The sequence below is a fragment of the Atractosteus spatula genome, chromosome 15 (assembly GCF_055471065.1).
Source record: "Atractosteus spatula isolate fAtrSpa1 chromosome 15, fAtrSpa1.hap1, whole genome shotgun sequence".
Taxonomy (NCBI): domain Eukaryota; kingdom Metazoa; phylum Chordata; class Actinopteri; order Semionotiformes; family Lepisosteidae; genus Atractosteus; species Atractosteus spatula.
The window spans coordinates 4,350,362-4,374,042 of NC_142720.1; the positions used below are offsets into that span (position 1 = coordinate 4,350,362).

At 43.1% G+C, this 23,681-nt stretch overlaps 1 protein-coding gene across 1 annotated transcript in view; it reads left to right on the forward strand.

Annotated features, from left to right (window-relative positions):
- Positions 1-23,375, forward strand: part of pcnx2 (pecanex 2) — a 38,033-nt gene extending 14,658 nt beyond the window's left edge. Inside the window, exons 9-34 of the mRNA XM_088934387.1 lie at positions 873-1,008; positions 2,072-2,214; positions 2,912-3,065; positions 3,559-3,591; positions 3,811-3,982; positions 4,714-4,824; positions 5,333-5,424; positions 5,788-5,897; positions 6,641-6,743; positions 6,906-6,998; positions 7,297-7,447; positions 7,981-8,122; positions 9,595-9,772; positions 11,352-11,460; positions 11,754-11,883; positions 12,136-12,194; positions 12,992-13,207; positions 14,224-14,477; positions 14,921-15,154; positions 15,678-15,781; positions 16,274-16,418; positions 16,930-17,160; positions 18,692-18,966; positions 19,496-19,668; positions 20,330-20,799; positions 22,420-23,375. Coding sequence (XP_088790513.1) covers positions 873-1,008; positions 2,072-2,214; positions 2,912-3,065; positions 3,559-3,591; positions 3,811-3,982; positions 4,714-4,824; positions 5,333-5,424; positions 5,788-5,897; positions 6,641-6,743; positions 6,906-6,998; positions 7,297-7,447; positions 7,981-8,122; positions 9,595-9,772; positions 11,352-11,460; positions 11,754-11,883; positions 12,136-12,194; positions 12,992-13,207; positions 14,224-14,477; positions 14,921-15,154; positions 15,678-15,781; positions 16,274-16,418; positions 16,930-17,160; positions 18,692-18,966; positions 19,496-19,668; positions 20,330-20,799; positions 22,420-22,590 — 4,189 coding nt within the window. The 3' untranslated portion in view covers positions 22,591-23,375. The remainder of the gene's footprint in view (positions 1-872; positions 1,009-2,071; positions 2,215-2,911; positions 3,066-3,558; positions 3,592-3,810; positions 3,983-4,713; positions 4,825-5,332; positions 5,425-5,787; positions 5,898-6,640; positions 6,744-6,905; positions 6,999-7,296; positions 7,448-7,980; positions 8,123-9,594; positions 9,773-11,351; positions 11,461-11,753; positions 11,884-12,135; positions 12,195-12,991; positions 13,208-14,223; positions 14,478-14,920; positions 15,155-15,677; positions 15,782-16,273; positions 16,419-16,929; positions 17,161-18,691; positions 18,967-19,495; positions 19,669-20,329; positions 20,800-22,419) is intronic.
- The last annotated feature ends 306 nt before the right edge of the window (positions 23,376-23,681 follow it).

The following is a 23,681-nucleotide window of genomic DNA, read 5'->3' on the forward strand; positions in this document are numbered from 1 at the left end:
GCTCAACTTCTGCATTTAATGCTAATCTAGTGCAGTGACTTCACACATTTCTCCAGTCAGATTATACCTTGACAGAAGGAAGACTGATCACACATACTGTATACATAAAATGATACCTGAGCAACAACAACAAAAAAAACAGTTCACCAACCCCAGCATTTCCAGTTGACCGAATATAAATTTCACTGCAAAACACTCTGTTCAACTTGAAGATGAAAAGGGGGGATGAGATGCTGACCAGGAATTTATGCCAATTATTTTAACAAACCTATATGTATTGAGTCAATAACAGCTGTCACAAATGGGTACTGCAATTTTAATCTCTTCCAGGCACATAGGATGGTTTGGTTGAGGCAGAGCCTATTGATATCATGTTTTGCCATGTCCTAAATCATGAATTTTCACTAAAATCTAAATTTCAAAATTTATAACGTTAGCACAGCCTTGAAAGAAATGTACAGGTATCTGCTTTTGGCATCTCTGCCTGTTTGCCTGTTTTGAACAGAGGTTATATACAGGAGCCGCTCTGAATGCAGGCAGTACAACAAGGCTTCTGAAGGCAGGGCAGAGATACGGGATGATGGGTAGTTTGTACTGCGGAAGGGGCTTTTAGCACAGTTTTAGCACAGCTGCCCAGCAACTTTTAGGAGTTGCTGGGCAGCTGTAGGGCAGAGCAGGCGTGAGCCAGGAGCAGGCTGTGTTCCCGCAAGCGCGGTACGAGCAGGAGTCTGAAGTCTGAAGTCAGTGGCGGGGGGGGGGGGTTTGGGGACAGGAAGGAATGGAGCACAGGGCAGTACCACAGACAATGGCATATCAATCCACATGAGCAAGAGCCTGTAAACTGTTTTCTATCCTGTCCTGCGGCTGCCCAGCGAGCTCCTGTCCACCTCATCCAACTCGGAGTGCCTGGATGGGCCCGCTGCGGGCCTCCCAGAATGCCCTTTCCAGAGGCGTGTCGTGCCCGCGCATAGACTGAGGCCCAGGAGGACACGCCCAGAGATCTTTCAGGTGCGTGCGGAGTACAGCCGGGTGCAAGCCTCTGTAGTTTTGAGAAGTACTGTACATCAATGGAAAAATCAATTTATACTTTGGCTTCAAGCCCTGCAAAGCTGTTCAAGTGTATTGTCTACTTTAATTGCTGGCTTCAATATAGCACACAACATTGATTTTTAATAAGTAATAATGGTAAGAATGGCATCTTCGGGTCATCTTCACAAACTAAATGTAATCATGGAACAGTGTCTGTACCAGTGTTTTACAGCATTCGATCTGGAAAATGATAGCTGACTGGGAAATTCTAATGAAGGAATAGTTCCTTTCTAATTTGGTTGCACTGTTTCTAATTTTAGAGAGTTCTTCAAGTGTTCCAGCGAATTTGCTGTTTTTGTTCCTTACTTTCCCACTGCTATATTGTGATTTATTTTGTGTGCAGAGCCCCCATGGTATTTCAGTGTTTTGCTGTTAGAAACAACAGTGAACTCTTCATTGGTGCAGTGTTATACAGATCATGGAAGAAAACGGAGACAGATGGCTACAATAACATCTCTAAACTGTCTCTTCCCACTCCAGTGGGAGCTGTCCTCCTCTGAAGCAGAGAGTGTTGGAGTGGACTAGGGGATGGGATTTTGTGTGGCTTTCAGGTTTTGAAAAGTTCAACCGGGGATGGCGTTTCTTCCGTAATATTTATTGTGGTAACTTGTGATGTTGGTAAACATGGTAAAAGGACAGGATGGTATGGTTAAATCAAGGCAAATTAGTGAAAGGAAACCCTAATTAAATTCATAACGCTCGTGCGTTGCCATAAAGGTAAATTGTGAGCCAACAATCTAACAAGGAGAGGGGTAAAAACAGAAATCTCTAGAGACTGTGAAAGAGACAGGAAAATTAATTATATTTAGATTATTATGTATTTCAATTATAATGCAGACGATAATTTTCCAGTGAATTTTGAGTTAAGTATATGAAGTTATTTGAGTCATAGGTCATTGGCTGTTGTGATGGCTGTAATACTGTAAAGAAGACATACCATTGATAAATACATTCAAGAGCCCGTGATGTATATTGCATTAAGGAAGAGGACTCCGTTGAAGAAACCTCAGAGACCTGTACACAGGAAAATCCTGCTCGTAAGCAGTACTACAAGATCTGGATTTTTCCTGGAAAATGGATTAATATCTTGTATGACCGGCTGACGTTACTGGCACTGCTGGACAGGTAACCAACCACTTTTCCTCTTTCTCTGGTTCACAGTTCTTCGAAACCGTTTCACTGATTTTTTTCTATACCTCCACATGAATCGTTACCATCTTTATTTTTGTGACATAATTCTACCTTTGTTTGCTTTGGTCCTGAGTTGGGTGGACTGACTCTGTTAAATGCACAACTCTTTTTTATTTCTTGTTTTTGTAAGTGAACGTAGTTGGGGTTTTTTTAAATACTGCTATACTACATTAAAACAACATCATGGAATATTAATAAAGTGGCTTTAATAAGTCCTAATATATCAACACACTGGTTCAAAACAATCTATTGGTGAGTACTAAAAGAGGCATCGTGTCTTTTAAGAGCATAAGAATGGTAGCAGATGAGAGGAGGCCAACTGGTCCATCTAGATCAGGTTGTTGCTAGCAGATAAATGCTCTGAGGTTCTCATCTGGCCATGTTATGAAGGAAGCCAGGTTATCAGCTTTAATAACAGCTTGTTCCAGGTTCCCACAACCCTTGGCTCTCAGTTCCTGAGCAAAAGATACTTGTAAGACTTTCCAGGTGAGATTACATCACTAACAGTAGTTTTCCAGACTTTGATGTAAGCAGCTGAACAAGTTAGAACAAAACGCATTTGATAAGGACACATTCGGGCCAAGGACAAAGACTCTTGCCATGAAGGTGATATTGTCTGGTTTGCTCACAGGAACCAGGATGCGGTGGAGAACATGGTGGCTGTGCTTCTGGCATTCCTGGTTTCCTACCTTGGATTTGTACTGCTGAGCCACGGCTTCTTTAAAGATATATGGGTGTTCCAGTTCTGCTTGGTCATCGCTAGCTGTCAGTACTCCTTACTGAAGGTATGCAAGGCTCTGTCCACTTTCACTCAACCCATTGTTTTACTGGTTTCTGGTTTACAGGCTTTATGTAAAATGACCTCTGTGCTCCATACTAAGAAAAGCAGTGGATTCAGTTAGGTAAAATCATTTGCTTGGTTATTCACCTACTGTAACTGAATGTGACTAAGTGATTAAGGTCACAAGTGGTAAGAAGACCCTGAGGATCTTGAGTATTTCAGTGAAAATGTCTGGATGTGTGATGGGTATTTCTGAATGAACATCCCAATTCCCACACAGCAGAAAGCTCTAAAGCTGAAGCATGGGAGTAGGCTGGGGTGTCCAGAAGTTCCTGCAGTAGGAAAAAACAGATAATCAGATAAACAGATAATGTTGCAGTGAGCTGAAAGGCAGCAGAAATGTCTAGAGATCAGTACTATATGCTGGGCAGATTTAACACCTAGGAGATGGCTCTTTTCTGTCATGAGCTTCACTCCCTTTATCAATGTTGTTTCAGAGTGTCCAGCCAGATGCTGCCTCACCAACACACGTAAGTAAAGCTGATATCCAATCAGTCATGTGCTGCAGTTCCAAGATGACATGTTTGTATTTCCAAAGGAAAATGAAACGCATTTGATCCTTTGCCGAAGTAGAACTTAAAGAATTGTGAGTACTCAAGGTTTTATAACCAGCTCTAGAATGATAACTTATAGAAACACTTTACTTGACCTGCAAAACAATGAACACGTCTTTTCTTTCCCTTTTCTAGGGACACAATCAGATTGTTGCCTACAGCAGAGCTGCCTATTTTTGTATTTTCTGTGGCCTTATTTGGTTGCTGGAGATTGTTCTGAAGAAACAGGACCTCCCTGTGTCTACAGTCTATGGAATCAGAATAATTTCTCCAGATGTCCTGCAATTCATACGAGATGTTTTAATAGGTACACACTGCTGTTGTGTAGTTCTGTAGAGACCTGTGAAAGGTCATACTGTGCAAAAACACTTGAAATCAGAGCTCTCACCACCCTTGAAGGAGTGAGGTGATGGTTTTGAGAAATAAACTGTAAAACTAATGAAAAACAACCCTACACATGTTTAATTAAGACAATAATTAGGTTAATTGTTTAATTGACTGTTCAGGATGAACAAAAGCCAGAAGACACCAGGCCCTGATCGTACAGCCCTGTGATTTGTTAAAACTGGCAAAATTCTCAAGCTACAGGGTCAGACAAGCAGAACATTTAACATTGGACATCACGCTGATTAGCTGTAGCTAATGCTGATGTAGCTGGAGTTACTCAATTTTCCTTGAAACTTTGAAAGGTAACTTTGTTCCATGTTTCCACAACTATCCCAGCTTTTCACACCTGATAACATCTCTCAAATTAAACAAAATTCTTCAGGGCCCGAGTCTCAAGAACCATCATCTCTCTTTTTCTAGTGTACAAATAAGTGTGACTTAGATTCCATGTCGGCTTAATAAAATGCTGACTTTCCTGTTTCTTACAGTGTATAACTATTCCTGTCTTTGATTATCGTTATCACTTAAATGTTGCAATCATAAATTATACTTCTGACAAAAATGTGAGAAACTAGAAACAAGTATTGCAGGAGGAACATATGACAGTAGTTTAGAAGCTCATTTTGACTTGTTTCCTCCTTTGCCCTGCAGGGTTTGTACACTGCTTTCCAATCATATTTCTTGTGGGCCTCCTCCCCCAAATCAACACCTTCCTGATTTACCTGCTGGAACAAATCGACATGCATTTCTTTGGCGGAACTGGTAAGTCTGTTTTTATTTGCTGAAAACACTCCAGCAACAGCATTCCAGCAACACACGGTGAAGAACAGTGGAATTTTCCAGTTCATTAGGATATGCTTTAAAATGATATGTGACCCCAAACTAGTGCTCAACAGGCTTAGACAGAGAAAATTACTTTTGGCTGTTGGCTGGCTGAATTACTTGTTAATTACTGTATGTGTTGGTTGTGCAGCCTGAAGATGAGATAAGTCTGACTGAGGGTGGAATTAAATGAATGTGCATTAAAGCAGATATCCATGGTTGTATAAAGAACTGATTCTTATTTGTGTAACAGCTGTGAGTATGTGTTTAAGTGCTTGGACATGGGTTTTACCAGGGACTCAGAACTGTGGCCTCATCGCAGACAAATCAAGCAGTTATCTACCTTGAAACTGAACTGAATTCCGCCTCAGCAGGCTACTTATAGAACCCGAGGGTTTGTAGAATTAAGTGAAACATTAGATTTGTGTGATGTTCTTGTTCCTTGCAGCTGTCACAGGGATGACCTCTGCACTGTACAGCTTATTTCGCAGCCTGATTGCATTGGCTACACTTTATGGCTTTTGCTTTGGAGCTCTGAAGGTACAGTAGGTTTGAGTTATTAGTCTCCTCCCAATGAATATTGTAAACGAGGCCAATACATAATTGTACTGGAAAAGGCTGGCAATTAGCTTTATTGGTTCCTGCACAAAAATAAATTCTGTGCCTTTGTGCATAACTGTTTACCATCCAGTGCTGGCTTCTAAGACATGTATGCAGCATACAAATTTGAAGACTGCCACAGTAGAAGCAAAGTCAGTTCTGGGTATGCTGTAAATTGTACTAATTTTAAGAAAACACTACCAACTCAGTAAGAGGGATGACTGAAGGCTGAATTTCCTTTCTTTAAACTTTATGAAAGCACCATGACTATTTTTATTTCTTGTTTTATTGTCTTGATTTCAGGACCCATGGGATGAACAGCACATCCCAGCCCTGTTCTCTGCCTTCTGTGGTCTGCTCGTTGTGTTTTCTTACCACCTCAGTCGCCAGAGCAGTGACCCTTCAGTACTGCTGTAAGGATCCTGCAGACTGAGCCTTACACTGGACTGGGGTCGGCATGAAACTAGCACAAACCTCATCCAGTCCTGCTCTAAAAATCTCCTTGTTAAAGAAGTTCTCACGGAATTGCACATATTTGTGAAAAGATCATGTTAAATCTACTGTAGTAATATTTGTATAATTTCTAATGTCTTACATTATTGCAACTACAGATTTCACACTGATAATGTCTTAACCTTAATTAATCACTTGGGTATTTCTTTAATTATCTGTCACTTTTGATATAGTTTCAGGTAAAAAATCAGAATAACAGAAACCAAAGTCTTTCAAACGCAAACCTTACTGCAGTACCGAAATCTCCCATGCTTTCGATCTAGTCTTGTGCACTGTTACAATAGCAACATGTAAGTTTCTTTCTCATTTCAGTGGAGGTATAATAGCAAAGCAGATCAGATTTAATGAAAATAGAAAGAAAAGGGTAAAAACTCTGCACTGGGCAAGAGGTTTCTACCCACCTTTTAGCAACAAAAATATACCTGTAGCAAAGAAAGTTTGGGATTTGCACACAATACTATATTAAAAATAGTAACTATATTAAAAACAGTTAAAATTGATATTAACCAAGCAAACTCAGTGGTGTTGAGCTCCTGTAGTCAATTCACAATTTCACAATCACATGTCAAGCAACTGTGCTTTGCTCTTTGTCAGATGTCCTGCTCCGGGATCGAATACAGGTCTGAAACAGTTGTATTTGCAGGTCTCTGATCCAGTCTAAACTGCTGCCTGATTTAAAAGGCTGTGATGATGACAACTCAGTGGAAAATGCAGATCCTCTTCCGGAGAAGCTGAGGAATTCAGTGGTAATGGAACTATAATCTAAAGGTGGTTTATCGCTGTTTGGCTGTGCAATGCTGCAGTCAAGGCACTTTGTTCACTGTTTTATCCAAACAGGAGAGGATAAAGTGAATCACCTCTACATGCAAGTGAACATTAACCCTTCTCCCTGTGTTCATTCTGCGCAGAGGGAAATTCTCCACTCCGACCTGGTTGTGTGCACTGCAGCGTCTGTTTTAACGTTTGCACTGAGTGCCAGCACTGTGTTTCTGTCCCTAAAGGTAAGCAGCATCCCTCTCTTTCACTGCTCTTCCCTCTGAATTATTAGATACCGAAGTTCATGTTATTGGGGGGAAAAACAGTCTGATCAGAAACGTAACCAGCTGCCGACATAAATGACGATCATCATCAATTTTAGAATTTTGTGACGGTGAACTCCAAAATGGATTATCTCCAGGTAGTATCTGAACCTGGGTAAATGGGGAAAAAAATGATACTTTCAGAATGACAGGGGAGTGCGTTTTGTGTGCATGAGCTACTCTTCCCCCGGTGTCAGTTCTGTGTCCTTGTCTTTTGCAGCCCTTTGTCGCCATTGTGTTGTACACGTTAGCTGGGACTGTTGGCGTTGTCACCCACTACCTGATTCCTCAGCTGAGAAAGCACCACCCCTGGCTCTGGGTCTCGCATCCCATTCTCAAAAGTAAAGAGTACACGCAGTACGAACCAAGAGGTCAGTGTGAGCCGAGACAGGGCAGAATCGGTCGGCTTTTAAAGAGCAGGGTGACAGGGTCAGGAAACACCAGTTCTCCAGGGGTGCCCGTTCTGTTCAAGCTTCGCTTGCACGTCATTCATCAGTTTTTCTTTCACTCGCTTGGGCGTTTAAAAGAATGGTCCGGGCTGATGCTTTTCATTGAAGGTAAGGAACTTAGGATGCACGTGGGAGCCTGGAAAGACTGTTTCAAGCTTTTGAAGGAATCCAGTTCCCTCAACAAAACTAAACGGCACTTTGCTGTTCGTGCAGCGGTGCAAGCGTTCTTCTCCAAAATCGAACCGTAGAAGGTGGCTGGTGGTCTGTCGCTTCCACGTCTCTGTCTCTCTCTACATGCTGTGAAATCAAAGCGTTATTGTTTCCAGTCCTGTTGCCTTTCCTGAAAGCGAGACAGTAGAAGTCAGTTTGAGACAGTTAGACTGCTAAGCACTGCTTCCCTGTATGGGTCTGACATGATCCAGCCCCACAACTCGCAGTTTCTTTCCATGTTTCAGAGGACGCCCACTTAATGTGGTTTGAAAGGCTGCATGTGTGTCTGGTCTGCTGTGAGAAGTTTCTCATTTACCCAGCCATCATCCTCAGCGCCCTGATCAACGACGGCTTCTGCCTCAGCCACAGAAAGAAGCTGGGCACACAGTGAGTAGCGCTTTCCTCTGCTCCAAGGACAGGCAATCCTGCTGTCAGGAGGGCATCTGGGGGAACTCTTCAGTCCCAGGAAGAAGAATATACAATAGAATTAATATAATCCTATATTACAAGATATAACCAACTTGGTTGGAAACAATCATAAAAAATAATTAAAAAGAATCATTTGCATTTAGAAGCATTACAGGCAAAAAGTGACATTTCTATGTGTAAAATATATGTCAAAGTTAATCTACAATATATTAGAATGTAAATATATATATATATTTCATTATATTTTCAAATGTATTTGTTCCCAACCATTGTAAAAATTGGGCTATACAATTTTTAAATGATATTTTTCAATATCAGAGAATACTCTGGTTTAGGTCCAGGTTAGAACTTTTTAGGCCACTCCAAGGTACTGAAGACCATATGCACAAATCTAAAACAAAACCGCAGTGTTATATAATAATTGTCACATATTCAAGAGTTTTAATAAGTTGTTTTTTTATTCTCTATTCTTATTCACAGAATTGTGATCAACTTTACATAACAGGCCTTAACGCTACTGACTTAAAGGCCTTTCACATATTTTATGTATCAATAAGCACATTGGTCTGATAAAAATATCATTAGACTATATTAGACTGTGATGTGATTGTGTCTTTGATTTTCATCAGGTGTGGACGGTGTTTTACAAAAATGTGTCCCTATATTCAGTGTTTGAAATTTTGGAAAGCCAACTTCTTTCAAAGCTGGTCTTTTTAAAATATTACTTGGAATAGAAAGGCAATTGGAAGGCTGTATGTTATAATATCACTAGGTCTGTTGTTGAACAAACATGCTGTAATCCATGGACTGTGTCCTAGTTCAAGGAGAACTGTAAAGCTGCAAATATTAGTACTAGCAAATATTTATTTCAATGCCAGTCATACCAGCTTTCAGATATATTTTAGAAACAGTAATATGCTTGATCCATTACATTGAATCTGCTACACATGATGGACAAAATTCTGTAGTTGATAGCCTCCTCTTGTCTCTAATATAATATTAATAATATATAAGAATAAACATATATTTTTATTTGTTGTACTATCTGATGCTTGTGTTCCTACAGGAACTTGTAGTAATAAATAAACTCTCCTGTCCTTAATGTCTTTTCATGAAGGGATTCAGGAAATGTCCTGAATTGTATTGTGTTAGTTGTTCACATGCACCAATGTATCACCACTAGTTCATATTAGACGACCACTGAACATGATGTCCCAGAAACACTGGAAATGGACCAGACCTGTAGTTATTTTGGGAATCCAGACTGCAGGTAGCTCTGGGATTTCTGAACCACTCGAACCAGCCTGGTCACTGCCAGGTGAAGGATCCTGCCGAACCCTTTTAACCCTGCCTGCCTCTGCATCTGCTCAGCAAGCCCTCAGACATGCCACTTCCCCCCGAGTCTCTTAGGTTTCTGTGTTTTGCTCCAGCTGTGATGTCTTGTTGATGACAGTTGCTGGGATGAAGCTGCTGCGCTCCTCCTTTTGCCATCCCAGTTTCCAGTGCGTGACGCTGATATTCACCTTACTGTTCTTCAAGTACGATTACAGCTGGGCGTCTGAGACATTCCTCCTGGACTTCTTCCTCATGTCCATTGTGTTCCACAAGGTGAGTGAGGGGGACCTCACAGAGGTCACTGCCGATGGGAGCCCGCTGTGTGGGCTGGTGGTTTCTGCATTTGAGAAGGACTTCCTTGTTAATGGTAACAGCTCCATGTCTGTGACCATAAGAGGACCTGTACTTAATTAACAGTGTAACCCTGAGAATATGCTTGAGACATACATTGTCTTTTCGTAAACAGGCAAAAGAGTTTACATTTACTGATTTATTTTTTGAGATCCAATGTTGTATGTAGTAAATAAAAATGAATAATTAAAAACCTGGGTATGTGAAATAATAAGTGAACCCCTAGTTTACAAAACGGTAAAAGGGGTAATTCGAATCAGGAGGTTAAGTAATTGGGGAAAAAACTGAGTTTGAGCTGCCCTGTATCTATATAGTGGTCATAAACCTTGAGCTTATGTGGATGCATATCATGCCATGATCAAAAGAGATTTCAGAAGGAATCACAAAAGGAGCAGCTGATGCCCATCAGTCTGGAGACTGTCAGATAGATTCTCTACATTCAAGACCATGGTGACTCTACCCAGATCAGTCATCTTGTCAAGGCTGCCCCAAGAATAACACGGAAAAACATCCAGGAATTCACAAAGAGCAACAGAGTAACATATAATGATCTGCAGACCTACCTTTCTGCGATTGATGTCAGTGTTCATGCATCAACCATCACAAGACTGAATGGAATGAATTTCATGGTAGGATAGCCAGGAAGGAACCATTGTGCTCTAAAAAGAACATTGCTGTCCCAGGTTGATGAAAGAGCACCTGGATGATCCACAAGTCTACCGAAAGAAAGATCTCTGGACATATGAGTGAAAAGTTGAAACTTGGCCGCAGTGAGAATGTTCCAACAGAAGAACCTCATTCTGACCATCAAGCGTGGTAGTGGGACTATCATGATTTGAGGCTGTTTTGCTGCCTCAGGACCCAGATGGTTTCTTATCATTGACAGACCCATGAATTCCAAAAAATGCAGGAATATGGACCAACCTGTAACTAGAAGAAGATATTTAAATATTTCAGGCACACATTTGACAAAAGAATGAATAGCTCAAATAACAAATATTAAGATTTAGACCTCAGAAGCTATGCAAGGACCGTGTCTGCATTCTAAGGAGAACCAGGATGATGCTGTAAATAGTGTTGGTTGACCAGAAGGTAAAAGCTCTTTTCTCTGGCCAAATACTAAATCGGTACCTCCATATGGCAAAATATAGATGAGATGTTAAACCAAGGTCTTGACTAATTATGGCCTCCTGTGTCACTTCTGTGGAATCTCCAGAGAGGGCAGAACCAGACTTGATATTGGTTTAACCTGCGTGATTCAGGTAGCTGGTGATGCCCCAGCGATGATGTCCAGCCCATATTCCATGTGTCCCAGTCCAGAGTTATAGATTACCTCCTGTTAGTTGTATTTCCATTAGAAACTAATAGAATGTACTAATTGGTCCTGTTTTCAGCAGTCTGAAGCGGAAACGGTTCTGTCTACCAGAAGGCAGTGCTTTGGGTGTGGGATTTAGGAGTTCCCTTGCAGTGCCGACTGACCTCTCTGTCCTCATTGCTGCAGCTCCGGGACCTCCTCTACAAGCTGCACTTTGTCCTGGTGTACGTGGCGCCGTGGCAGATCTCCTGGGGAAGTGCATTTCACGCTGTCGCTCAGCCCTTCGCTGTGCCACGTATCCTTTCTCCCCCGCCTGCCTCCAGTCTTCCCCACGCCGGGAACCATTGTGTCTTTACAGAAACAACCACTCCCGACAGAGAAACCTCCCGCCGGCGTCTGGAGATTGTTTTGTTGTCTGAATATTTTGCAGAACTATGACACCTCTCTTACCAACCTGTAAAAAAGAATCTAGCAGCTTTATGTGTCAGCAGGGAGTCTCCTGGCTCCTTATCCAAGTGGGACGGAAGCGGTTTTGTTCTGCTCTGTCCCGCTGTGCTGAAGTCCCTTTTCCTTCACTGAGAAGCGCAGACTCAGCCATGCTCCTGCTCCAGACCTTGGTGACCTCACTGTTCTACATCCCACTCAGTCCTTTCCTCGGCAGTGCCATCTTCGTCCTTTCCTATCCCCGGCCGGTCAAGTTTTGGGAAAGAAACTACAAGTAAGGATTGCTTTCTTTTGTTTGATTGGACTTCCGAGAAAGCCTTTTGGGGTCATGTTGCCTGTTGGGCGTTATTTTGGGCTAAACCTTTAAACACAGCAGCATGGATTAGCTATAAGTGCTGTCCAAGAATCCACATCCTCCTGACTCTCCTCCTCTCCCACCTAAACTGGTCTGTGATGGTGATATACAGTCTGTTTAACAAATGTATTTTCATTTCCAGCTGGGTTTTTTCTCTCCTCTTCTGTGCAGCACCAAACGGATAGACAACTCAAACAGCAGACTGATGTCCCAGATTGAGAAAGACGCAGGTAAAAAAGAGGATCTCTCTCGGTCAGGACATTGGCTGAATATCGAGTTCAGTCACTCCGGTAGTGTGCCAGTGTTAAAGCAGTGTTTGCCGTGCCTTCACAAAGATACACAAACTCTCACAGTTTGCAAGAGAATCCAAGTTAATTCCAAGAGAGAAAGAGAAAAAACACAATGCTTTTTAAAATATATATTAGTTAATAATAAGGCTCAGGTATTAAACAGGTTCAACACCTGCAAAAGGCTCAACAGCCAAAATGTTGTGTTTCTTATTTCTGCTTTTCAGTGTGGAATCAAGCCCTACTTTTCCACTGTAGCGGAAGCACACTGATGCAGATCCCCATGTAAACATAATCAATTCCTGATGCCACGTGTTTCATTGAAGAGCTACACGACAGCTCTGACTTTATTTGTTTCTTCATGTTTAGTTCTTCATTTCACCCTGTTCTTCCATTTCTATTCCTCACAGTGGGTGCAGTATGTATCTCTACACCTTTCCCATGAGTGCTTGTGCAAGAAATGCTTTCTAAGGCCCTCTGAGTAAAAACCTGCAGCTAGGGATCTCCCTGTGATTCAGGTGCAGGCTTAATCAAGAGCAGTTTGTATATATTTAGAAAGCTAATAACAATACCAGATGAAATCCTAAAGATATGGACAAGCCTGTGACCAAAATCTTCTATTATCTCCATTCTTTCTCCCTTCTTTTCACTTCTGCCCTAATAAATATCCCTTGCAAGATCTCCACTCTGTTGTCTGTTAAAGAAAGGAACTTTACCAAAGGCGTTTCTGTCTTATTCAGGAAGCGATGATAACAACCTCAACTCGATATTCTACGAGTACCTGACGCGATCCCTGCAGCGCTCGCTGTGTGGGGATCTGCTCCTGGGCCGCTGGGGGGACTACAGCCAAGGGGACTGTTTCATGCTGGCCTCAGATTATTTGAACGCCTTTGTGCACCTGATCGAGATTGGGAACGGCCTGGTTACTTTCCAGCTACGAGGCCTGGAGTTCAGAGGTGGGACACGTGTTGTTAAAGTAGATGCTGTGTATTAGATTTATACTCACACCTTTCCGCCAAAATATTAGGAACACCCACTCCTTCCCGGGTTCCGGTGAATAGCAAGAACAGCTTGAAAAGAATATGGGAAGTATTGCACCCCAGTCCCATCTCACTCCTCCTTCAGATGAGAGTAACAGCATGGGGGATTTAACTACATATTTGATCAGGGCAATGACAGTCAGGATCTGATTGTTCTGGTCTGGAAGGGGTACTGCTGATGGTAGTCTGCCTCAGGTTCCACAAGCTAATAGTGCACTGCAACCTATTGAGTTGGGGTTCCTAATATTTTGGCCAGTGAGTATATTAGTACTAAAAATGGTCATTATTCCGAAAGATCCCAAAATGCTTAATATATAGAATGGATCCCACTTTCTACCTACATCCATCACAAAAGTGCAGCCCCCACTTGGGTGAGGCTAGCTGGCAACCATTCTGAAACAGCAGCCCCACTATAGAACAGATCAGGCACAGAAGTAAGAAATAGCTTCACCAAATGAATTAAAGATGAACCCTTAGGTAGGCCAGTGTTCAATGACCTACTAAGGACCTCGCGTCATCCAAGTGAAGTCCCTGGTCACTGTACTGCTTTGGAAATTGTTATCCGGAGGGAAGACTGCTACCTAGTGGCCCACCAATACTGCTTACAGGAGATTCCAGGTTTTCTTATGATCTATCCCATCCTCAGTTCTGAGATCAAGCTAGATCACTACAACTAACAATAATAAGAGTCACAATAAACATCTATTGGACTCTAAAATGTATCTAAATGACTAAAACTGGATGCTGACAAGTGGACCACGAGACTGTGGTCTGTCTTTCTTCTGTTCACTCTCCTCCTGGTGTGCATGGTACTGTGTTTCTTACAAAGCAGCCAGCCTCTTTCATACTCTGCTCCTTGTGAGTTGTTTCCCTGAGAGGGTGTATACCGTGAGCCCACAAGCCTTTCTTGATGCGAAGTTTCTCTCCCCAAGGCACGTACTGCCAGCAGCGGGAAGTGGAGGCCATCACAGAAGGCGTGGAAGACGACGACGCTTGCTGCTGCTGTGAGCCGGGACACCTGCCTCACATCCTGTCCTGCAACGCCGCCTTCAACCTGCGCTGGCTGGCCTGGGAGGTCACCTCCACCAAGTACCTGCTGGAGGGCTACAGCGTCAGTGAGAACAACGCCGCCACCATGCTGCAGGTGTACGACCTGAGGAAATTGCTCATCACCTACTATCTCAAGGTAAAGAGAGTCTGAATGCATTTCAAGACCTTTTTAAAAACTACATCCTGCACTGCTGTTGTAGAAAGGCTGAAGTCTGAATTTGCATTTCTGATGTTCTAACAGGGCAGATCCCCAGTTTAGAGCAGGGCAAGCCCCTCAAATTACCAGGAAGCCTATCATAATGCAGCTTGTGAGGGGGCTCCTCACAAACCATATAAGCATTTACTGGTGTAATGTAAGATGTTAGAAAAAGCAAGACTGAATAGTGTAAAATGCATTGGAACAAGTAAATGATGCTTGAAGAAGATCATCATTGAGAGTTTACAGTATTCTCAAACCTTCTTTTGTGCCAGTAATGGACTTTTCTTCGCCGATATGTGAATTGCTGACTGGGGGAGAAGTAAAGGATTCATTCAGTAACAGCCATCCTGATCTCTCTTTCATTGGTGTTTCGTCTGCAGAGCATCATATACTACCTGCTCCACTCCCCTAAGCTTCAGAAGTGGATCAAAGAGCCTTCAGTGCAGGAGGCACTCCAGGTGTACACCAAGTGGCACCACATTGAGAGAGACCCCGCCGTGTTCAGTGTCAAGATTGACGAGGACTACGTCCTCTGCCTCCAAGGAGTGACCAGGGCCAGTTTCTGCAACGTGTACCTGGAGTGGATTCAGTACTGCAGCAGCAAGCTGGAGGAGGTGAGTGGTAGTACAGCAGTGCAGAGCTGCTCACCTCCTGCAGCACAGGGACGCGGGGGGGGTGGTGGGTGGGTATTCTGGTGACATGTCATGATGTACAGTAGTTCCCATTAAAACCATTACAGGTCTAATTTGTAACAACACTGTAACAACATTACAAATCACATTGCTTATTACAAGGGCAATGGATTTGCGTTTGTGTTTTGAGTAACACCAGAGTTGATACTAAGAAATAAGTGGAAGGGATCAGTCTGAAACACTGCAGAAAAAAACAATAAAACCCCACCTATTTAATGTAACTTATCCCTTCTGAATTCTCCTACGTATCTGATGCAATTAATCAGCCAAAAATGAATGAAAGTTTTGGTAGGAGTAAGAGTTATTGCTTGTCTTAACCATGAAAATAAATCACATTGACACTGAATTTTTGACACGTATTTGTATTCCTGTAACGAACGCTGGAATTCGGCTGGCACTTGACAAGGCCAGCAGGTAAATCCTGTTGTGTGCTCGAACTCCACAGCCTGTCGACAGCGAAGAGGACTCCCCCTTAGTCACCCTGTGCTTTGCTCTCTCGGTCCTTGGAAGAAGATCTTTAGGGAGTGCCTCCCACAACATGTCCAACAGGTCAGTGTCCCCTCCATCTTGGGACAGTGTCCAAGCTGCTGTCTCAGGAGCAACGAGCTGCTCAGAAAGGCTTGAAAATCTTCATTCATTTCAATTGCTCATTTGTCCATGTGTGTTTATAGTACAGTATATTGTGCTGTTTTGTTGAGGTTAGGCAAACACGATGTAATTTACGCAGCAAGTTTTAATGGCACTTAAAACACATCAAATACAAATTTTATTTCAACATAGCCTTATGTAGCCTAACAATGCCATCATAAAACTTTCTTATAGGCTGGTTATAAGGGATTCTGAAGGTTATGACGTTATATTTAGCCTCTATGTAAGGTGTAACAAAGGGCACATAGAAATAAATCAGAACTAGGCACTGGTTATGTGTTACCAGCATTCACTGTTTGTAAGCAGACAACCAGTATAAAAAAAAAATGAAGCAGCCCACTGACCAGTGTGGTGAATGGTGCTGGTGAGGTTTCATGCCCGTCTCTTTGGCAGCTTGGAGTCTTTCCTGTATGGCTTCAACGCATTGTTTAAAGGAGATTTCCGCATAGCAGCTAAGGATGAATGGGTGTTCACGGACATGGACCTCCTTCAGAAGGTTGTGGCTCCAGCGATACGCATGAGCTTAAAGCTCCACCAGGTAAGAGCTGCACCCCCACTCTTAAAACACTTCTCAAGACATCAGGGGTTTCTCAACCTGTCAACTCTTTGAGTAGAATTTGTTGGTGATGTTCAAAATATGAAAAATGTCTTCTTTTGCATGCTTGTTCAGGAAGCATACGTCCACTCCCCCACATGGCATCACATTCGGTGACCGTGGCTTTACAGATTTTGTCCTGGCCTCTTTTTAAAATGTTTTTAAGACTTTAATTACAAGTATTGACCGTGCCTCACACTGCAAGTTAAAGAGGTGTGTCACAGCAGGCAACAGGCACTTTGCACTTAAGATACATGAAGACAGATTACTTTCTCCAACATGATGAACAGCAACACAGATTTTCTGACTGCATCAAATGTCTGGACAGCTTTTGACAGTGGAGGGGGATCGCTAAATGATGACATTCGAAGGCAGTGTTCCTGGAACATGAACAGCAGGGATTCTGGAAGACGTACTGAAAGGCACAGCTCTCATTTTTCCTCTTTTTATGCAGGACCACTTCACTTGCTTGGAGGAGACAGAGGACCCTGCGGTCCTGTACGAGGCCATTAGTAACTACGAGGAGACCCTGGTCATCTGTCACGAGGGAGACCCAGCTTGGCGGAAGGCCGTGCTGTCCAGCAGGGACACCCTCCTGACTCTCAGGCACATGATGGACGAAGGCGCTGACGAATACAAGATCATCATGCTCTACAAGCGTCACCTCAGCTTCCAAGTCATCAAGGTGAGGCTCAGGGCTGCGCCTGTAGTGCACCCATTTCACAGTAAGGTGTAACGTGCATTCGTATGCAAATATTCTTAAAATAACATTTGCCTAATAATGCAAAAGAACTAATGAACATTAATATTATTGTTGATGATGCTGCAAATAAGGGAGTATGAATAATTATAAAATAAGTAGTGCCCATCAGTCCTCAAATATTGGGTCCTGACAATAGCTTGCTATGCAAACTAGAAAAATTATTAAGTGCACCCTCTGTAGTCGGGGAATACTAAGCATATCATGGAATATGTTTTCTTCACTTCTCCTGTGCAGCTTGGTAAAAAAATGGCAGGCTTAGGTGGCAATATTTCAATAAGGTGGCAAACGTAGAATCAATATTTATTTACAACAACAGGACCCTCACAGTCTTGTATAGATATTCACAGATTTAAGAGTTTCAATAATCCTGTCTTCAACAGATTTAGACACAGAATTCCTGGTGAATTCGAGACACAAAACACCTTAAAACAGCACATGCATCCTGTCAAACAAAGTATCACTGTCCAGGACTAATTCTCTCAGTAGAATGGATACTAAACAGAACAGTTGGAAGCTACTTCTCTTTTTAAAACCCTGCACACTACATTTCTTTTAGCTTGTAGATACTACAAAAGTAGGCATTCAGTATTTGCACAAAAATATGACAGCAAATCTCTTTCTTAAGACATAGAGTCTGGTACTCTTCCAATGCTCAGATTTCCTGGATAGAATCTGGTCTTTTAAGCAATCTCTCTCACAGTCCAAATACTTCACCTCTAATATGGTCTTCCTCTCTCCTCTGAGTTTATTCTTCCTTCTTAAGTTTCCTCCTTCTTCCTACACGAGTGATGTCTTTTCATCCTCACATTTCTCTCACTCTGTGTATGTTCTCAGAGGGCTGACTCTTAGAATTCACTTGGAGAGAATACACACTCCTCATTGAACAGAGTTGGCTTAGCCTGAGTTCACAATTGGTACCACTTGTCTGATGACCTGGACCTTTGATCAACATGACTGTCTCAACTGAGATGATCGGATAAAAAGCAACAGCTTAATCATTCAGAGAATGTCCCTCAAACGTTTTATTTCTACTATACAGGGTCGCTATGTGTCAGACAAACTAAAGAAAAGGGAATGGGAAACAGGTTTTTTTTGTTCACAGTGTCATTAGAAGTAATGTGAATCTTAATTTATTTGGCCGAAAAATATACAGCTCTTGAACATAAAACAGAATGTGATGATGTCCCTCCTCAGTGATTGCTAACAAACGCAAAGTTCGCATGACTGCTGTCACACTTCAGGGCACACAGCACGCAACATCTTTGTCTATCCTGGCATGTTCTTTGGCACCGATTATACAACATGTAGGAAACTAACAACCCAGTTCTCTGTATTTCTGTTGCCGAGCGTGGCGCAGCTCATCAAATCCAAAGTCCACATGAGCTTTCTTTCCATTTCTTGTGATTAAAACCTGACATGAGCTTTGCCTTCCCTGACCTGTTTTCTCTTCCAGATCAACAGGGAGTGTGTCCGAGGTCTCTGGGCAGGGCAGCAGCAGGAGCTGGTGTTCCTCCGCAATCGGAACCCAGAGAGAGGGAGCATCCAGAACTCCAAGCAAGCTCTGAGGAACATGATCAACTCCTCCTGTGACCAGCCTCTGGGCTACCCCATGTACGTGTCGCCTCTGACTACGTCCTACATGGGACCCCACAAGCAGCTCCAGGGCATCTGGGGTGCGCCCATCAGTTTGGTGAATTTAAAATCCTGGCTCTTCTCCAAATGGTTAAGGTGAGTACAGCAGGTGTGAAAAGCAGTGATCTCTCCCTCATTCTCTCTTCATGGGCAGCCCTCTGTTGCTGATTCTCGTCACTCAGCTAGTGCTGCCTCCTTCCCCTCTCTCTTTCTCCTGCTTGATCCCGCTGTTTTTCAGTGGACCCCTGATGACCACTACTCACAATACAGGCATGCCTTTATTCTGGAAGGTTATTATCTACAATCTCAGCAAGATCTTCCCAGACCTTCAGTTTTCAAACATTTTTTTTCCTGTGACTTGCTAGGCTAGAGATTTCGTGAAAACTGCCATTTCTGGTGTGCGGGAGAATATAAGGAGGAAAACTACACTTTCAGCTTTTGCTCCCTTTGCAGTGGAAAATAGTACTTGGGGCTTGAAGTGTGCATGGTGGGTTTTTTTTTTCCAAATTAAAAGACGTTCTAGGGATGGAAAGCTCGGTTAACAAAGAAACAAATCTGCTAGCTCATGGCCCATCTGTCTCCAGCTGTGCGATAGCGGGTTCCTCTTGTCCTGCGTGTCCTGCAGAGTGAGGAAGGACACCGTCACGAGCTGCCACAGCAGGGGGACCATGGAGGACGGGGACTGTGGGGGTGGAGGCTCCTCTCTCAGTAACCACCCCAGCTCCATCACCTCTCAGAGCCTGAGTGTGGGCAGGACCAGGACTGTGCAGGCAACCAGAGGCAGGCAGCATGGAGCAGGTACTTGCACCCCATTGCAGCACCCATTGACTTGACTTTTCACTGTTGATTTCGAACCGCAAATAGGGCAGGCGTGGCTCGCCATTGCTGGGTGTTACAATCAAAGGACCTGAAATAACTGACTTAAAAACACTGTTGTTGCCTCGTTCTTAATTAAAATGTGTAGACAATGAAGACCACATTAATAAGCACTTACCTGTATTAGTAATTAGTAATCGGCGGAGCGGTGGCTCTGTGGCTCAGGATCTGTGCCTGTGACTGGAAGGTTGCCGGTTCAAATCCCGCAGCCGGCAGAGGAATCCTACTCCATTGGGCCCCTGAGCAAGGCCCTTCACCCCAACTGCTCCAGGGGTGCTGTACAATGGCTGACCCTGCACTCTGACCCCCAGCTTCTCTCCCTGTCTGTGTGTCTGTGTGTCTCATGGAGAGCAAGCTGGGGTATGTGAAAAGACGAATTCCTAATGCAAGAAATTGTATAGGGTTAATAAAGCAACATTATTATTATTATTATTATTATTAATTTAGCCTGCATGCAATAACACGCAATTTTGACCACTTAAAGGGAAACATGAATACAGTGTTTGAGTCATATTGGTTTTCAAGGCAAGTAGTCTGTTAATGGGCCGGTCTGTCAACACGCCTCACTGTTTCTACTTCTTAGCCAGAAGAGAGTACAGGAGCCGCTCTGTCCAGCCACAGAACCCGAGGCCCCCCGTCACCAGCCAGTCCGGGCCCATCCTGGAGAGCCAGCAGGTGTCCACCTCTGCCCACGGCGTGGTCCAGAGGCTGTCCAACAGCACCTCCATTGCCTCCGTCTTCTCCCAGGCGCTCCGCTTCTCCGTGGCCGGCCCGCTCAGCTCCCAGCTGCCGGCCGCGGCCCAGCTCAGGCCCGGCCAGGGCTCCTCCTCCAGCTCCACGCTCAGCCTGCTGTTCGGCAAGCGCAGCTTCTCCAGCGGCCTGGTCATCTCCGGGCTGTCGGGAGCGGAGGGCGGGAACACCTCGGACACGCAGTCTTCCAGCAGCGTCAACATCGCCGCCGGGCCGTCCGGCAGATCCGCCAGCAGGGCCACGCAGGTAGCAGCAGAGAGGGACACCGAAGGGGGCGATCATACCACAACAAGTGCAAGAGAAGTTAGTTCTATGTCACGGTTATAATTTTATTTAGATCATCTCCATTTTTCTAATTATTGCAACTACTATGAATGCACAGCAGTGGTAAGTTGGTGTTTACCATGTTTAATGTTTTGGTTTAGGGTTAATAATCACAGAGCGTTTTTGTTGCAATGGGTTCTCGCACACTGGAGCGTTGGCTGTGCCCTGATATTGGGGGAACAGACTGTAATTTTCTGTTGGAGGCAGAGCTACCGGCTCATTAACAGACCACATCTCCTTGGCTTGAGACCTAAAATGGCTCAAACCTTGTATTTAGGATTTTCTTTAAGTGGTTACAACTGTGCATGTCAATTATGGCAGGCACACTATATTACGAATAAGTGGTTTTAATGTGGTCCTTTGTTGTCTACTCCTTTCTATTAATAATGCGGCAGCAACCTTTTTAGTTCAGTCATTTCAGGTCATGTGGGTTTGGGACATATATCACCTTGTCAAATTTTGAGGCATGTCCAGTTTATTATGTAATAAATAACAAACACAATGGAAAGAATGAGACAGTCTTTAACCAGATGCGACTCTTTGGCCTGTTTAGACTATCCGCTTGGTAGTTAATCAGTAATCCATAGATATCATCAGTCCTTCCCTGAAAGCAGCTGGACGAAGCTTGTTCCAGTTTCCCACAACCCTCTGTGTAAAGAAGTCTGTCCTGCTCATGTTTCACATGCACTTCCACAGCGTTTCCACTTGTGTTCGCTGGTTTGTCTTTCACGACCAGACGAATAAAGCGAAACAGCCTCTGGCTCAGCTTCAACCCACCCACTACTTGCAAATTACAAGCAAATCTCGATGGCGGCTTGTTTGCTGGCAGCCCTTTGCTTTTACCATCTGGAAACGTGTCGATTGAAAATTTCAGGTGGGTGGAATCCAGGCCTTTGTGTACATTTGTCACAGATGCAGCATATGATTTTGAAAGAAAGTGTTAAAAGCTGAAGAGGTGGCACAAGAAATTAAAAAAGACGGATGAAATTCAAGACTGGGTAAGCACCTGGCAGAAGACCTTTAATTTAGATCAGTGCAGAGTGTTAATTCAAGGTATCAAAAACATAACCTAGCCAATACTCTGTCTGTCTTCAAGAAACAGCTACATGAGATCCCGGACCTGACCTGACCTGGGTTTATTCCTGACCTGGCCTGGGTGCATTTGAAATAACGGACACTCCTTTGTGACATTCCAGAAATAACTGAAAGGCAGGAATAACATTGTGCCATGTGTGGAAATATTTTGTACAGTTCTAATACCAGCGGTCACTTCTAAAGCCTCATTCTTGATAAAAGAGGGTGACCAGAGCTCTACTCAAGTCTACAGTACATGACGTCCAGAAAAACTGTTTCGATTCAGAACATTTAGGATACCCTTCCTGTATATCTTCTTTGGTGTTTTTAAGACCTTGCGCTGTGACTTCTTGCATTTCTAAACCTTGGTCAATTAGCTACTGACTAGCAAAAGGGCTCTTATTTGTAAAACAACATCAGTAAGCAGCTGTTAAGGAGACCCAAACAGTATCTCTGCATCAAATGTATTGCAAAGACAACTAATATTTATTATGCATCAATAACTCATTTTTTTTTTTCCTTTAGTGGACATCGGAAGCCTGTGAAAGCCTAGAAGCCACAAACTCTGGTCAACCACAAGGCCCAGCTGGCCCCACGGAGAATGCCACTTCTTCGGAAAGAGAGGAGAAGAGCGCAGAAGAATCTGCCCCAGTTTTCCAAGAAGTGCCAGAGCATCACCCCTCTCAGAGATGTTGACACCTGCTCCAAACCTCAGCATGTTCTGCAAGAAGATCATATTGTTGGAGCAGAAGCTGGGAACCTTTAACCAAGCAACACAATAAATGTTCGTGAAAACGATACCCCACAAAACTAGAAAAATGACATGGAATGTAATATACTATCTAGTACACAACTGACATGGCATTGACAAATTGCTGTACATCTGGCGAGTACTGCAATAGAATTAAAAAAAAGATAATTCCAGTAAGATTTTGAAATAAAGCTGGGGTCTGGCTGTTAAAACTGGCTGTTAAAAGTCCTCTGCATGTCCAGGGATTGGGATTGTCTGATTGGCATGATGTTTGACCACTGATGTCATGGGTCTCTATGCCTGAACCTGGAGTTTCAAAACAGCTGAACTGTCATCAATTAAACAGCTAATGTGTTTATATACAGTATATATATATACATGTTGTAAATGTCTTAGACATCATTTGATACAGCTTTCAGAATAAGTCATAAGGACCAGAGTTACTTTAAGCGAACAAATTACTTGCTTAGTTATCAGTGACTTTTAAAATGTTCATAATCTTAAAAAGACAGGATGGTGAGGATGACCTACAGGACTATACAGATTGGGGCTTTCCAGGAGCAGGCATGGAGACAATTGCTTTACAGTAACGGTCAGCTAACCTCTGACCAAAGAGTGATTCACTGTATGACATGTCTTCTTTAGCCTTCAACATTAAATCCACCCCAGGATTGTTTGAGGATTTCTGGTGCTTGAAATATGGATGTTAACTATTAAATTATGTTTGCACACAGCTTTATGATTTGTCATATGTTGATTGGCCATGTTTCCTGGGAGCTCACTTGCAACACATAAAAAATAAAAAAAAGGTGAGTGAACACTTAGGAAAATAAAGTACAGTGACAAGTCTGTGCCGATTCTCAGGCAGAGAGCTTTTTTCAGTTAACATGCATCTCTGTTGAAACCATTCTCCTTGAATGACTTGGTATCCAAAAAAAAATCAACTTTTCTTCTCCTGCTTTTAATCCAGCAATTCCCAAACCTGGTCCTGGAGGAACAATCCTCTTGTTCTTAATCACAGGCCAAATATTATCTC